This window comes from Bidens hawaiensis, unplaced genomic scaffold (assembly GCF_021521415.1).
Source record: "Bidens hawaiensis isolate Kalapana, Puna unplaced genomic scaffold, B.hawaiensis_p1.1 tig00036852_1, whole genome shotgun sequence".
Classification (NCBI taxonomy): Eukaryota; Viridiplantae; Streptophyta; class Magnoliopsida; order Asterales; family Asteraceae; genus Bidens; species Bidens hawaiensis.
In genome coordinates this window covers 58,290-76,461 of record NW_027496442.1, presented here as the reverse complement: position 1 = coordinate 76,461, position 18,172 = coordinate 58,290, and the positions used below count along the sequence as shown (strand labels likewise).

The window sequence follows — 18,172 nt, the reverse complement described above, 5'->3', positions numbered from 1 at the left end:
CATTTAACGAGGGAAAATAAATAATTTGAAAATATGTAACGGAAATCATCATTTTTTTTAAAAGAAATGAGAGAAATGGAAAGGAAATTTGCGCCATGTTAATACCGTTTCAAACACAAGCGACACATTCCAAAAAGAACCGGTATTCACACATTATTTCATTTTTTTTTATAATTATATGTTTACAAGGGTAGAGGGTGCCATTCGTGAAGGTCTCTGTGGTATCAAACCTTTCCGATCAGCACGAAGATACCACCGGTAATTGATCTCGAGGTACTCGAGGGTGCGTATCATGCTCCAACGCCTCAAATCAAGTTAGAAAATGAATAGATAAAAAAAGTGTTTTTACTGCCAAAAACCGACTTGGAATGGTGAAAAGATAGGGTAATAAGCTAACAAAAAGTTTTAAAAAAAATTACACAAACAAAGACAATGATGATGATGAAAGCATTTGAAACATCCATCAAACTCAAGAAACACAAGTAGCACACTAAATTATATGAGTAACACCACCAAAAGTTCGATCAATCTTGATACACCGTCACACCTTATAATATCCTGCATACGTTTATAAGTTATGCTCCGTTAGTCGCATCGAATCATCACATCGAATCATTGCAACAACCGTAAATGATCTTAGTTTGTTTCAAACAACTGATCATTCTTGCCATAGACTAGAAATATTTAAGAGCCCAAACAAATATGTCAAAATGTTTCAATGTTAATGTAAACAGTTATATTTAGGCTTGTAAGCGAACCGAACGTTCGGTGAACTGTTCGTGAACCGTTCGGCGGGAAGTTCGTTTATGTTCATTTATTTAATAAACGAACGGGCATGAACAAAATATTTGTGTTTGTTTAATTCAACGAACAAACATGAACACATGTTCCGTTCGTTCATTTATGTTCATGAACGTTCGTTTATGTTCGTTTATTAATGTCTGTTTATGTCTATTTATTTTATGTATTAATAGAAAATAATTAAATATTATCTGGATGAGTCATCTACTTAAAGGTATTATATTGGCTAATTTGTGTCCATTTATGTTTGTTTATCTTTGTTCAGTTATGTTCGTTTATAATTTAAACAAACGAACACAAATGTTCATTTTTTAAATAAACAAACATGAACATAAATATTTGTTCAATTAAGTGCTTGTGCTCGTTTAATGTTAAAAGAACGAACAAGAACATGCCCTTGTTCGTGTTCGTTCGACTTCTTTGTGATATATTATTATTTGCATTGATGAATACATCGGTCTTAAGCCCTGTCGATTTTATTGTGTTCGTTTGTGTTCATGAACACATTCATTTCCTTAACAAACGAACACAAACATAAAATAATGTTCGGTAAGTGTTAGTGAACCATTCGTGAACACATTATTTCCTTAACAAACAAACATGAACAAGGCCTTGTCCGTGTCCGTTTGGTTCGTTACAGCCCTGCTTACACTTGTGAGATATGATTACAAAAATTATATTTATTCCAAAAAATCAGTTTTACATACATTACAAAATAATTGATTTAAGATAACCTTTTATCATAAAATAATTTAAGAGGTACTCTGTGCGCAGACATTCGACCCATTTACTTCTAAGCTAATACTTTTAGTTTACCCTTCTAACACGTTAAAGAAATTATATAACATGGTCGATCATTTGAACGTAAACATTAAAAGTTATCAAGAAACAGAAAATGGAACATACCAAGCAAATTAAAAACCCTGATCAACGAGGTAGTCACCAAGCCTTTCAACAATCATGTTGCATTGGCCCGGAGCCATGGGTTCGTCATAGATGCCGATGATTATAGACATTCCAGTCTTCTTAACTGTAACGCCTCCAGCTCCCTTTAAAATACAAACAAAATCAAAACATAGCGACATAATTAATTGATTAGAATAAACTATTATCCAATATAAACAGTTAGTAAAAGTGTGATAAGGTGGCAAGATGAACGGGTTGGGTAATGGGTGGAAACGAGTCTGGGTTGAAAGTTGAAACAAGACGGGTTAGACCCACATATACTTTAATCTTTTTTTCTTTGTTATATATAACTAGTCAGGTGCCCGCGCTATGCAGCGAAGTACGTGCGTAAACCCGATGACGGTGCGTTCGTAACTCGAAATTGGACGCGTAACACGTGCAAAGCCAGTACCTGTGTAACTGACAGCTGAACACGCATAACCAGCACCTGAATGCATGTTACATGCATTAAAGATGCTTAACAGTCATCATGTGTGCAACTCACGTTGATTACGTGTGCGTTACGTGGTGTTGGGCGCTTACCAAGGTTGGGTAATGCTCGTTACGTGGTGTTGGACACGTGTTTATCGGGTATGGTACGCGTAAACAATGTCATCACGGAACTGACGCCTAAAATGTACAGCAATTTCAAATAAATCGATTTTCAAACCAACCCGTTTTGACCCGAAACCCATTTGGACCAGACACCGTTTTAACTCGAAACCCGTTTCGACCCGATACCCTTTTGACATGACCCCTTTCGACCTGAACCCATTCTGACCCGAACCAAATTAACCAGCTTTTGTATTGACATGTTCCGACTCTAATTCATTTTGACCCATGATTCGAATCGCCCAACCTGACCCATTGTCGTTACAAACCGGTAATGACGTAAATGTTAATTTTTTTTAATTAATAAACTCTAGCAACATCATACTCAAATTAAAGAAAATAAAATGTTCGTTTTTATAGAATAATTTTCTTAAAAAAATATTAACATGTGAAAAAGTTATGAACGTTTAAAAGTCGTGGAGGTAGTTTGTTTTAAATAAGGGGTAGATGTGTAACTATTCTATAAATTAACAAAATTTTATTAATGTTAGAGAACTAAAATTGAAACTATTATGTAAGAAACTAAAGTAACCGTACATGTTGTGCTATAAAGACAACATTACTCTTAAAATTTCTTAAATCTATGCATAGCATGTTGTACAATAAGCAACAAGTTAGGTACCTCTTGAAATTTAAGAGGTCCCTAACTCATGCTTTATATATAGATAGAGATAAGAGATTAAAATGTTAATTATGATCACAAAAACTATATATGTACATATTAAAATTTAAAGGGTAGACTTCGAGCATCTTTCAATCCATCCGACCCATTCATAAATAACGGGTCGAAATTGCCACCTTCAGTACGCATATACTCATAAGTCAAAAACGAATAAACACAACTAGTTTAAACCACTGTTTAACACAATGAAAATATCCCATGATATATGACGCACGTCTAAAAACTACAACAAAATTAACTTTTTCACACGAGTTATGAAATGTATATGCTAAATAGACCACCATATACAGCACCTTAGCACCACATTATCGTCCATTCTTAAATAATAATCAATTTGTTTATAAAAACCATTATGTATGGCATACTGATTGTGAAATTGTGTAGTATTTTTACATTACCTTATGAGCCATGATCAGTTTGTAATAAAAGAAAAAAAAAAGACTCTTTTAAGGGTAATGCCAATTATCTGAGCAAAAACGAGTGTCAAGTAATTACCTTTTTGCCTCGAATAACAGCTCCGGGTTCGCCTTGAATCACCATATACTTGGTTCCACCAAGGTGTAAGCCAGTTGGAGCCAGTGACCCGGGATTTTCAAAGTCATTAATGATGGCGGTTATTTCCTCTGGTTTTACCTGCCACATCAAATAAATCGATCAAAGTTAGTTCAACAAAGGGCCACTTTTAACAAAAGCATAAATAAGCTTACAAATTGCATCTTTAAGTTTCAAACACTAGTTTAACAATGAACAATCGTGACGGGCAAATTCCGTGATTTGGTCACTGATAATTTAATAAGACGATTATGTAGAAAATAGAAATACTTCCTCAAAAGCTTTTAAGTTAAGCAAGACACAAATGTCAGCACTCCAATTTAGCTAATATCATAGATTTGGGGTGTTTGGGATCTAAGCCCAAACTGCTTATTCAAAAATAATGCTTAATTCAGTCACAAATCACAAGATAAATAATTAGATAAGCAATCCAAACCTAAGCAGTTAGTGCAGAAAAATATCGGATATCGGTTGAGAACCGATATTTGAGATATCGGTAATCGCGGTGAGATATCGGTGGGATTCAGTAACTTTAGTATCATGCATAAATAATATATATAGTAGCACTTTAACGCTAACAACTTAGTATACACTCCTACTATTAACAAATTATCCTTTTGCAGCTTACAAAACACTAACAACTGTAGCAAGTAGGAACTGATTAAGACTAAAAACACCAACATTAAACACTAAAAGTTGAAAATTAAGACTTAATCGGTCAACAACGCCGACATTATCGGTACCGATATTCTGACCGATATTTTGACCGATATTTCACATGAGAAACAATAACCAAGATATCACCGAGATACCACCAAGATTGACTGCATAGATCCAAACACACTCAAAACTAGATGCAGTAGGGGTGCAAACGAGCCAAGCCACCCACAACCTACTCGAGATCGGATCAATAAAAAACTTGAAGCGATCCAAGCTTTTTCGATCTCGAGCCGAACCCGAATCTCAAATAAAGCCCGTTTGGCTACCAAGGCCGAGATCGAGCCTTGTATGGGAAGCTCGTTTAGACTTGTCAAGCATCAAATATTAATCAACGGCAATCGAGGTTTAACATGTCAATTGAATCACAAATCTAACAAATCGAAACAAAATTAGGTTAAACAAACATTGAATAACTGATCCTGAGAGTTATCAGATTCACTGGTTAAACAAATGTAAAAAAAAAAAAAACTAAGTTAAATATTGATAAATATAAATGGGAAAATTCCCACAGTAGCCCTTTTTTGGAGAGAGAAAATGTGTTTTAGCCCTAAATGCTCCAATATTCCAAAAATAGCCCAAAAAATATGGACTGTGGCAACACATTGGGATAAGATCCGACCATATTTCTAAACCAATTGTATTTTGACAAGTTTAAAAATTTCTGAAAATCCGACCAAATTTTTGAAAATCTCAAGGGACCCGTCCATATTTTCTCATTAAATAATTATCTCGGTGTGGACGGATTATAAATAAATCTTGTCGATGTGGACGAGATTTCAACTTATAAAAACAAAACCAAAATATCGTCTCCTTGGTACAAATTCCTCAAATGCGTATTGGAAGACGGAATTTAAAGAAACATTTTTCAAGGTTTTTAGAATTTGGAGAGATAAGTTAAGAAATATAAAAAAGAACTGTCCGCGAATACTGCTTTTGAGATAGTTATTTAGTGAGAAAATAGAGACAGGTCCCTCAAGATTTTCAAAATTTGGTCGGATTTTCAGAAATTCTTACACTTGTCAAAATACAATCGGTTTAGAAATTTGGTCAGATCTTATCCCAATGTGTCGCCTCAGTCCATATTTTGTTAACTATTTTTGGAATATTGTAGAAAAAAGGCTACTTTAGGATTTTTCCCAAAATAAATTGATCAAATTCAGATCCGAATACTAAGGCTATGTGTAGTGGAGAAGCTAAAGAATGGGGCGTTTCGCGCCATGTGGGGTGATAGCAATATCACCGGTAACGGATAGAAATTGAAATCGAAACTAAAACGGATAGTTCAACGGCTCGTTTTCGGATACAGACACACCACCGAATTAAACCAAAGGCGTAAACTTGTGATTAGATTCCAAAGATCACCATTCAAGTTGCCACACTTGAACTAGCATTGGAGAATCAATTTTACTCAAAATCCAATGAGATAAAATTAACACACAATATTTTTAATCAATCGTAAACTTCTCCTTCTCATTTCTAACATTTGGATACATATAGGATATAAAAGATTCAAACTACTAACCACTAACCCACGACCTCTAATTATGTGGGACTATTAACTAGAACATAAAACACTTGCAAATAACTAACTCAACATGGACTAATAATTAAATGAAAAGAAACATTAAGAAAGTTGAGTTTGGTGTAACTAAAAAAAGGAAATAAAGGTAGCAACATTTAATCAGATCATGGCGGGTCTTTGGGTTCGGGAGCGCGTAAACTTGTGACTATGTTGACCAATTTCATAAAATAAAGCCGATAAACGTCACCAAGAATATTCGACCCAACCCGGGTCGGAAGATGTCTATCAGCAAACGTCACCAAGAGGATGTCTATTTGACACATCCTCACATTTTTTTAAACAATTTTCATATATGGTCCTTATCTTTTAAGTCATTTCAATATATGATATTAAAATTATAGATCTATTCCAACTAAATCCATTACTACATATAATAAGTATTCTCCATATGGATTGACAAGAGACGATTAGTGAATTTTGAAGTTTTTATTATGGTTTATATTCAAAATAATATACAACAAAAATTCGATTAATAAGATGTGGAATGAGAACAATCGACTTAGACTAAATTCTGATAATGTTAGCGGTTAAGGCTTAGCCTTTAATACCTAAAAATACATATGATTTTAAAACTTAAAACTAAAAGTTTTCGGGTTGACCCGAAACCTAGAATTCGGACCCAATAACAAACCTGAATTACTTCGGTTCAGGTTCGGGTTAGTATTTTCTTGGGTTCGAGTTTCTTGGGTCAGGTTAGTTTGGGTTCAGGTACGGGTTTTCTTGGGTTGAATTTCATGTTACGGGTAAAAGTGGCAGCCCTACTTACAACTATTATAAATAAGAATCACTAAATTCATTTATGCAACTTTAAATCTTTTAATATTCTTTTTAACTCATAAAAATCACTATTATTTGAACATGGTTTTAATGTTTGTATGTATATTTCATTTTCCTGCCAATTACATTCATATGAAATAAACAAATCATTTTGTTATATTTAAATTTTCGGTTTTTACGTTGCTTGATTATACAATTTTTAATTGTAAAGTATAAAGTCAGTTAAAAATTTGTCATACACAGAATATTAATGACATCAAATTTATCATAATCAATCAATATTAAATTGTAAAGATTCTAAGGATAATTATATCATCAAAGTTCAGATATATGGTTTTTGGGATAATCATGTTTTTTTTATATAAACATGAGGAGATGTTCTCAGATGACATCATATTAATTGATTAAAAGCTATGATATTTTATGTGTATGAATATTTTTTTTATTAGTATCATGGATATATTATTATTTATCTAGAGTTGGTATGTAATTGGAGAACCTTTTTTGTCACACGGAGAACTATATATAGCTATATCAAAAGTTATAAGCAAGCTTATATGTTACTTTATTAAGAGTTACAAGCAGACATGGACTAAAAATTTTGATTTTTGATAAACAATGTATACCTGCTAATACAATCACAACAAATGTAGTGTAAAATGAAGTTTTTACCTGTTTGTAACATATTTGTGTAATATTTGTTATGTAATTTCTGTAATTTTAATTTAATTGTAATTGTATTAACATAACAATATATGATCAATTTGTTGACTGTATTTCACTTAATGGTCAAAGTTTAAAACTTTCAACAATTACCCATGTAATACACGGGCCTCAAACTAGTGTATATATATAAGACACATTTGAATAATAATAATAATAATAATAATAATAATAATAATAATAATAATAATAATAATAATAATAATAATAATAATAATAATAATAAAAGAAAAGGAAGAATGGGCGACATCTGCTTTTTCTCCCGAAAACCATCAAATTTGTCGCCCACTACGTTTGGCCTAATCAACATCAATCGGACTTAAAACAAATCAATGAAAGCACAAATTACAACAACTACCAAACAAATAAATCTATGAAAAATCAGGTTAAAAAATAAACTTATAAATATAAATTAATATTCAGCCGAATAACAATCGGAGTTGAACAGATCAATTGAATCACAAATCAGGTCATAAAATTGAAAAATATAAACTAATCAGATTCAGATCCGAATAACAATCGGACTTAAAATTAGGTTAAAAATGGTTAAGTGAACGTTGACTACCTGAGGAAAATTGGTTGACTGAGCCCACACGGTGCCGTCGTGACCGATAATAGCGGCGGAGGTGAGGTGGTTGCCTTCGATCTCGCACATCAAGTGCTCATCCACGTACGCTTGCCACGACATAATATTATTATTATTATTATTTTGCTTGTGGATGACTGGACGTTGAATTTGGTTCAGGTTTGTTTGGTTTAGAAGATAGAGGGAAGAAAATGAGAATATAATCTAATGATAGATGATAATATTCTTTGTTTTTAAGTATATTTTAATAATTATTTAATTTAAATATATTGGTTTTTTTTATTTCAACTATTATTTTTGTTCGTTGCCGGTTCTAACCAGAGGTGCATAAACTGGTTTAAAATTTAAAACCGGTTTGGGTTGAAACCGGTTTGGTCAACAAAAGTCAAAACCGATTTATAATCGGTTTTGGTTCGGGTTGAAACCGGTTTCTTACCATGTTACGATCGTTTTCAGTTCGGGTTTTGATTGTTTCCAGTTCGTGGTTTGACCGGTTTTAGCCGGTTTCGGTTCGGTTAACCAGTTTGGAACCGGTTTTGGTGGAGAAAATAACAAACCGGTTCCAAACCTACAGTTTCAATCAGTTCCAAACTTGTTTCGACATAAACGGCTTCAAACCGGTTCGGTTTCAGTTCGATTTTCGGGTCGGTTCGGTTGACTGGTTTATACGCCCACCTCTAGTTCCAACTAGCGAATTGCCTGCTGACGATCCCAACTTTTAACATGTTTGTTCCCAACGGTCCGCGACTAACAGAAACCTAAAGTCGTTAGTTGCAGGTCACCGGAAAAATGGTTTTGGCTGGAAACTCACATTTTCTCCCCGGAAACTTAACTTTTTTATCTCATGCATCTTTGTAACTTTGTATTGGACCTTTAGAAACCTTTTATAGTAAAAACCCCAATTATTGAGGTCGCCGGAACCCTGGAACCATCGTCGGAATCGGTTGGTGGTGCTCAAGTGGTGATGGTTGGTTGGTGGTGAGTCAATTGGTGGCGGGTGGCGGTGTTCAGGTGGTGTTTTCCGGGAAAAAAAATTGTGAGTTTTCCTGCCAAAACCGTTTTTTCCGGCGATCTGCAACTAACGGTGTTAGGATTCTGTTAGTCGTGGATCGTTGGTAACAAATACGTTAAAAGTTGGGGCCGTCAGCAGCCAATTCACTAGTTCGACCCGACAGCAATCAAAATGTGATAGTTGGGATTAATAAAAACCACTATGCATTTGTTTTACAATATTCCTTTTTAATAAGGTTAATTTAGGCTTGTGAGATTGATAGTTTGGATTCCGAGCTCACTCGTGTTTTTTTCTATCGTGTGTTACATCAGAACTCGAGTTCTGCTCTTAGTACAACGGCTATCAAGTGGCAGCCGGTGGTATGGTTTCCCTGGGAACGCCTAAGCCAAACTTTGAAAAGCCAGCGTGAACCCAGTTAAGACAACATAGTCTAGCCAGAGTGGGGTAATAGTGAGGAGTGCGGTGGCCTAAACACTAATAGTCGTCGTTCAAAAAGAAATTAAGGGTGTTCTTCGAGTAACTTTCTCGAGTTTTAGCTCAAGAGAAATTGACCCAAATAACGTCGGGTTGTTTGGGTTTCGGATTGAACGGGCCAGGTTTCAGGTTTTACAAATTAAAAGAAAAATATTTCACCGTTAACGAGATCATAAATATCGACTCATACTTATACAAATACTAATACATGTATTTTTGTATACACATAACCAATTACTACAAGTATTTTAACTATTATTTAATTTATAATATTCTTTTTTTAGATGACAACACTACGTGATATTCTTTGACGTTACGTTTAGGGCTGTTCACGAGCCGAGCCGAACCGAGCGAAGGGCTGCTCGTTGCTTGGCTCGTTTACAACCGAACCGAACCGAACGGCTGAAATTCGAACCGAGCGAAAACCGAAACGAGCCAAAATCGAATCGAGCATTTTTCGATCCAACATCGAGCGATTTCGAGCATTATTTATTTAGTTTTCAATTTAAAATTTTCAATAAGAAACAAATTTGAAGGTTGTAAATAATATATATTTTATAAATAAATTAGTAGTTTTTAGACAAACATGTAATATATGGTAAATTTCTATTAAAAGTAAGTTTATAGTGAGATATAATGATCATGTAAACAAACTTTTAGTATGCTAAAAACTTGAATCGAACAAATAAAACTATAAAATTGATGGAATATGAAAATTTTAAAGGGGTAAAAATAATTGTAAGCTTATATGTTTTATCTATATATTTATATATTTGTTCATATATAATTATATATAAAATAAATTAAAAATATTCGAGCCGAACCGAACCGAGCAGACCCTTGCTCGTTGCTTGGCTCGTTTACAAACCGAACCGAGCAGAGCGGCTCATTTTCAATCGAGCGAAAAAACGAGCGAGCATTTTTCGAGCAATTTTCGAGCGAGCGGCGAGCAAGTTCGAGCGACGAGCGGTTTGGACGGCCCTAGTTACGTTACACCAAAATTACTCTTTTTTTAATAAATGATGGACTTGGAAACTCTCAATTTTAATCGAAAGAGAAAGTTTTATTCAACATTTTGTTATCATTAGGACAAAGACCCTTTGATATCTGATTTATAACCTTTTAGAAATGGCTTTAAGATTCTAGATTAATTATATAAGTTGTAAAGAAGTGTCATATTTATAATGCCATAATGGTGAGGGTTTATGTTTTATTAAGTTGGACGGAGTAGTGTTCCACATATGGGAAGGAGTTTGGGTCAGTACCGAAATGGCCACTTGGTGTTTCCGTCAAAAAAAAAAGTCTCGTGAGTATAGACGGTGCATGCTCATTCATTAAACCAGCTCGCTTTTAGGCTTCAACTCGGGCTTACACGTTAGGTCAGTTTAATTTGAGCTTTTATAAGCTAACCTCGAGTAACCCACAAATGGCTCGAGTGAAGTAACAAACTATATAACAAAATCTAGCAACTAAAACGAGAGTATTTACACACGCGTTAATTAACTTAATGTTACCATCAAATAATCATATGAAGGTTAACATAACAGTATAAGCAATAAAAACACGACACAAATAGATCAAAAAGTTATTGAACTTGTGCAGTCGATGCAATATCGTATAACAAGAAACCGGAGATAGAAACTCCAAAACCGACACATGGATTATGTTTATGTACTCGTAGGAAAATGGAAAATATAGATAAACATATGTGTTATTGAATAATAATGAGGAGTTCTACATCCCCTGGTCAACGAGATAATCGCCCAACCTCTCGACAACCATGTTGCATTGTCCCGGTGCAACGGGCTCATCATAAAAGCCCATAATCATGGCCTGACCCGTTTTCTTGATGCATACTCCTCCAGCTCCCTGTTAAATCAAATTTAATACGGTTCAGTAACACATAATAATGGACACGTGGGGTCGCATTATCGCATATCATACTTTTTGAGTCTATATTTTTGACAATAGACTCGGTACATTAGGTGTGTGTAAACAAGCTGAGCCCGAGCTCGAGTCAAGCTCAGTTCGTGAGTGATTTTTCAAGCTTGAGCTCAGATTGGGCTCGACATTTTTATTATTAGTTATATATTTTACATATATTTATAACTATTTTTATATATTTTAATTATGTGTAACAAAATATATATTGTTTACTTATTTGTATCCTAAATATATATATAATAATAACTGTTGAAATATATGTTTAATATATCAAATAAAAATTATATAAAAAATAGGCTTGCAAGCCGGCTCGAGCTCATGCTCGTTTATTAAACAAGCTTGTTTTTAAGCTCGAGCTTGTATACGCCCGACTCGATTTGAGATTTTAGCGAGATGATCTCGAGTAGCTCACAAGCGGCTTGGCTCGTTTGCAACCCTAGGTCCATAAGAGGTTTTATTTATTTATTTATTTTTTATCTGTATTAAACGATAATTTAACATGTTGCTTAAATTACGAAATCGAGCTGGCTCAAGCTCAACTTTTCAACTCGTTAAAATAAAATAGTCAAACCGAACCAACTCGTTTAACTTCAAGCCCAAGCCCATCCGGCTTGGCTCATTTACAAGCAAAAAAAATGGATTTGTTTGCATACCTGTTTGTTATTGTATGCAAGAATTATTTATTTATTTATTTATTTATTATTTTATAACTTTTTTTTTTCATTTTGTTACTATTGTATGCAAGTAATATATGTACATCAGTACATGTATAAAAGAATGTTTATATTCAATGCGAAAAATGAAAGCATGTACAATGTACAATGTACAATATAACATGCTGCGAAAATCATATGGTCAACGATATTGAGTACAGTGGCAGTTTCGACTCGTTACTTATATACGGGTTGATTTGGGTTAATTTTGTCTAAACGGGTCAAACAGAAAATTAGAGAAACAACTGTCAGCAGATGAACCAACCCGACCAGGCGCGTTTTGACCTGTATATTAACTATTAACTAACAAATGACAGGTTTTGGCCAGAACGCGTGTAAGTTAATATTACCTTCTTTCCACGGATAACAGCACCAGCCTCACCTTGGAGTACCATATATTTTGCACCCGCGATGAACATACCTGTCGGGGCAAGGTGACCGGTTTCATCAAATTCTTTGATGATGCCTTTCATTTCCTCAGGTTTAAACTGAAAAAAAAAAGAAAAAAAAAACAACAGTGACAAATGTGAATTTCATAACCAACAGAAAATTTTTGTTTTTTTTAATTCAAATAAATTAATTAGGAATGCAACATCTCAAAATCATATCCTGTAATTTAACATGTTTAAGTTATAATGATCAAGGTATTATACACATTAAACTCAAGCGTAGCAAACTATCATCATGCGATTAGACTCATGAATCGTTCATTAAACGATGCCATACACGAATCTACTAATAAACGCACATAAAAATGTACGAACACGAACAGAGGCCGTGTTTGTTCAATTTGTGTTCAAGAAAATTCGATAATATGTTCGTTTATGTTCATTAATGTTTGTCTATGTTTGTTCATTATAGGTTTTAAATACATTTTAATGACTTTTGTAATCTTATCATACAGATTCAAGCAAACGAAATAACTATAAAACAAAAATATACACGGGTATTATGTGATTAATTTATACGTAAAATTAATATGAACATGAATGTTGAATAAAACATTGTTTGTGCCCGTGATCCATTCATGGACAAATTCATGTCCTTAATGAACCAACACGAGCAAAAAATTTTGTTCGGTTAGATGTTCATTAACCGTTCACTTGTCCAATAAAAGCATTGTAACAATTGTGTTCAACAGGTACCGTTATCATTAAAAATAACGACACCGAAAACATGAAAATGAGATAATGGTACCGATCGTGCTAGGTCACTGTCGGTACCATTAAAATTACCAAGACCGAATGGTATCAATATTGGAAACAAAGTACCAGTATTAAAAATACCAAAACCTAATGGCACCAATACCGAAAAACATGAAAATAAGTACATGTACCGATTGGTTCGGTACCATTAACAAAACCTAAATATACCAATTGTGAAAGCTTAATAATAATAATAATAATAATAATAATAACCTGTGGAAACTTAGCACTCTGAGCCCAAACGGTACCATCAAGACCAAGAATAGCAGCAGACGTCAGATGCTGACCAGTGCCTTCAATGTCACACATCAAGTGGTCATCTACGTAAGTTTGCCACGACATTTTTACACGATAATATTATTATAAAATATTAGTCTCTCTCTGTGTTTAATTAATTCAAATTGATATATATACACAGTGCTAATCGCTAGGGTTAAATAATAAACATCATTCGTAAAGCAACGGTGTCCGACGACCGCTTCATACGTCCATTCAATTAACCATCATTCTCGCCGGACTTATCGCCGGACCGGTGAATATTAAGTTTAATTTGAATTAGGATATTATGCTTTTAGTCCTTTTAAGTTATTAACTAGTCGTTCTTAAACTAAAGAAATATCAAGAGACATCCTTTACGTTTTAAAAACCTTGCTCGTTTCGTCCTTTTCACTAACGGGTCTTGGATTTTTCCGTTAAGGTTAAACTACTGTCATGTGCAAGGCACATGACTACGGGTTTAACGGAAAAATCTGACGTCCGTTAGTGGAAAGGACGAAACGAGCAAGGTTTTTGAAACGTAAAGGATGTTTCTTGATATTTCTTTAGTTTAAGAACGATTACTGGAAAAAGTTGTAAATTAGTTTTACTACACTTTTCGTCTATTATGTTTTTATAGCTTTTTTTTTCAATAGTCGTCCTTAAACTAAAGAAATATCAAGAGACATCATTTATGTTTTAAAAACCTTGCTCGTTCCGTCCTTTTCACTAACGGGTGTTGGATTTTTCTGTTAAGATTAAACTACTGTCATGTGCAAGGCACATGACACTGGGTTTAACGGAAAAATCCGACGCTCGTTAACGGAAAGGACACAACGTGTAAGGTTTTTGAAACGTAAAGGATGTCTCTTGATATTTCTTTAGTTTAAGAACGGTTGCTGAAAAAAGTTGTAAATTAGTTTTATTACACTTTTCGACTATTAAGTTTTTAGTTTTTTTTTGAAGTAATGGTTCTTGAACTAAAGAAATATCAAGATGCATCCTTTACGTATTAAAAACCTCGCTTGTTTCGTCCTTTTCACTAACGTAAGTCGGATTTTTCCGGTAAGTTTAAACTACTATCATGTGCAAGGCACATGATAGTATGACGATGGGTTTAACGAAAAAATTTGACACCCATTAATGGAAATGACTAAACGAGTAAGTTTTATAAAATATAAAGGATGTCTCTTTGTTGTCAAAAAAAGTTATAAAATTTAAAAGATTAGAAATGTAATTTACTATATTTTGAATTTAGTATTTTTTTATTATAAATATTAAATACTGGGTATTAATTTATTTTCAATATAATATAGACAAATCACTCTTATAGTCACCAACTAGTCCGAAATGTAAAATACTATTGTAAAAAAAATAACCAAGTCGTTAAAACACGGCATCACACCAGCAGATGGACTATTTTCGTTTTACGGGTGTAGTGGTTTGTAGTCTAAAAATCGCCCCCACTTATTTTATTATTATTTTCAACCCACAGCCCGACGACAAATCTATATTGCCCCCCACCCCAACTTATCGCTCGAATATCACCCGGGGCAGTGTTGTAGCCCCTTGTCGCCCAAAAACCATCCAATTTGTCGCCCACTGCGCATAGACAAATGGTAAGAAACCCAGTAAAAAAACTAAAAAAAAACGTTGATTACTTGTACATTAATGCATAATAAGGTGCAACTCTTTTCTAAACGGAACTTACATCGAAAGACAGATGGAAATAAGCATGTCGTAACGATATATTTGGAACTAAAAAAATATATATTTTAAAAGTTATTAAAAATAACAAAAGATGTTGAAACAAACAAAAGTGGCCACGTGGACCAGTAATTCGTAAGTATAGTAGACGAAAAATTTAATTGTTAGGCCAATCGGTGTGGGTTAACACCGGGGGTGCCACCACCACCCTTACCGCCCCCTTCCAGCATTAACCCCTTACCGTCCCCATAATGCCCTATTAACCCCTTCAGCACGGTGTTTAGCGCCCACCTCATGCTGACTCGAATCTATGCCCCCCCCCCCTAGTTAGTCGTTTAGCTTGCGAAAATGCATATTTACGTGTGTTCTACATGATCAAAACTCGTATATAACACTTGTTGCCCTCTATTTAAGTGTATCACATTTTTACTTGTGTGGCATTGATCAATAAGCAATTACCATTACCCTTTCATCTAGTTTTTTAAATTTCTATTAAGTATTACTTATAGGCTTAGGGTTGTCATAACATGTCGGACACGACACGATAAAACACGATGACCTGTTGTACTAAACACGAACACGACACGATAACTAATCGTGTCATTTTTTCCAAACACGAACACGAACCTGTATAGTAACAGGTTAACCTGTTAAGTAACAGGTTAACCTGTTAAGACCTGTTAAGAGACATGTTTAAACATACAATAAATAATACATGTGTAATGAAAACAAAATTTTCAAAACAAGCATAAAAGTCTTAGTTATTACAAAATATATGAAACAAAAAACCACAAATCCATGACATACTTGAAACAAAAAACCACAATCCTTAACATATATGAAACAAAAAACCACAAATCCATGACATACTTGAAACAAAAAACCATACAACCAAATCATAACATCCATTAAAAATATAATAGCGGGTCCTAACAGACATAAGTGAAATGCCGTATATAAGTATGACTTTAGGTTTAGGACTCTAGGGGTGTATATTTATATATTATTTTTAAATTAAAAATCTACACAAGTTACTAACATGTTAACAGGTCTTTAACCTGTTAGGACACGAATTTTAACATGTCTTAAATAAGTCGACCTGTTTATGACACGAAACCTGTTAAGCTCAGACCCAAACTTGTTAAAACCCGTGTCGTGTCGTGTCGTGTTAACAGGTTTGTGTCATAAATTGACAGCGGCTATAGTTCAAGTCCAACTATTAACTTTTAATGAAGAACTTAATTTAGATAAAACAGTCATGTTGCTACGAGTTATAAACGGCGTTGAACGTTATAAATCCGAACGACCAACATGTTCATATAATGATTCTCTTATTTTAGTTGCAGTGTTTCACGAAACAAAGTTCGAAATAAATTTAAACCAAATTTTGAACATACAATAAAAAAATCGATCAACGACTTCTGCTTTACTCATACGTTACCCTATGACCGGTTTTCTACTCGTGTTACTCCACAATCTCGAGTACTCCAATATGTAAATCAGAATGAAACAAATGTAGAGATTATGCAGACTTATAAACTAAGAGATCAAAGTGATTATGGTAACATAAAAAAAAGGTTAATCGCCAACACGATAAGATCTTCCTCTGAACGCTCCATTGGTGTTGCTACTTTCACGCATTGGCGTATATTTCCGAACTCCAATCCTATACTTTGCGACGATCTTATGCCTATGCAATCTCGAATTAAGAAGTTTCAAAGAAAGTGACACGAAAAATAGTTATAAAGGAAACATGTCAAAAAATCGGCCCAGTATACTTAATGCATAAAATCTCCAAAATTATTCTATTATAAATATTATTATTTTCATTAAAATAATATTATTTCTTAATCATATTTGATACAAACTAATAATTTATGGGCTTTTAGATAAAGTATAAAGTTCCCAAAATTATTCTATTTTTGTTAAAATAATATTAGTTTTTTAATCATACTTGATACACAATTAGGCAGACTAATAATTTATGGGCATTGTATCTTACCATTTATTGAAAAAAATAATGTTTCAAGCTAACACAACCGGTACAAAAAAGCAAAAAAAAAAAAAAGAAAAAAAAAAGAAAAAAAAAGGAAAAAAACGAAGCCATTTTGACCTGTTACCTGACCCGTCCATTTGACCCGTTACTTGATAAAAGTAACGAAGCCATTTTGACCTGTTACCTGACCCGTCCATTTGACCCGTTACTTGATAAAAGTATTTTTATTAGTTGGTATGCAGAACTAATAAAAAAGGATACACCAACTTAGGTGTTTGCAGCATAAACTTTCCCCCGGATAGCGGATGTAAAACTGTCAAGAAATAGTATAGGTGGCCCGCTATGATGCCATATAGATCGGGCCCGAGTGGTGAGCCAAATATCACATCCATAGCAAGCATGGCCCATGGCAAATAGAATGCCTGCAAAATAGTGTGGAGCGTTTACAGACGGCAATTTCAACCCGTTTACTTATATATGGGCCCGCCATATTTTATCGTCACAGGATATAACGGTAAAATATATAAACTAAGCTCACCTTTTACAGTAAAAGTTATAACGAAATAAAAAAGTCGACAGTAATTTTTTTTTACTTCAAAAAATTGGCATCTGCTTCGTGGATTAAGGCTTACTGGATTTTAATAATCCATACTAAAGGCTATTAGCTGATAATAATCCCAACTGAGTTTATCGCCACTGCTGGTCCCAACTTTAAAAAAAAAACTGGCTCTCAGTGGTCCGTTAAAAAAACTTAACGGCGTTAACCTTTTTTTAAATTTAAAAATGATTTTTAGGGCTTTTGATCAGAAGGATGATACGAGTCGATTGATGCTACATTCTGACATTTGCCTATGCTTCTAATATTACAGTTTTTTGTTGTCATATT

At 33.9% G+C, this 18,172-nt stretch overlaps 2 protein-coding genes across 2 annotated transcripts; both read right to left on the bottom strand.

Annotated features, from left to right (window-relative positions):
* Nucleotides 1–422: 422 nt before the first annotated feature.
* LOC143588879 (profilin-2-like) lies at nt 423–8,103 on the bottom strand. Its single transcript, XM_077069780.1, has 4 exons — nt 7,960–8,103; nt 3,536–3,673; nt 1,708–1,850; nt 423–558 (listed from the first exon to the last, which is right to left on the bottom strand). Exons 1-3 carry the CDS (start codon nt 8,080–8,082, stop codon nt 1,716–1,718), a joined length of 396 nt encoding a protein of 131 aa, XP_076925895.1. The 5' UTR covers nt 8,083–8,103; the 3' UTR covers nt 423–558; nt 1,708–1,715.
* A 2,865-nt stretch (nt 8,104–10,968) lies between these two features.
* On the bottom strand, nt 10,969–13,670 carry LOC143588878 (profilin). Its single transcript, XM_077069779.1, has 3 exons — nt 13,542–13,670; nt 12,474–12,611; nt 10,969–11,335 (listed from the first exon to the last, which is right to left on the bottom strand). Exons 1-3 carry the CDS (start codon nt 13,668–13,670, stop codon nt 11,201–11,203), a joined length of 402 nt encoding a protein of 133 aa, XP_076925894.1. The 3' UTR covers nt 10,969–11,200.
* Between the last annotated feature and the right edge of the window lie 4,502 nt (nt 13,671–18,172).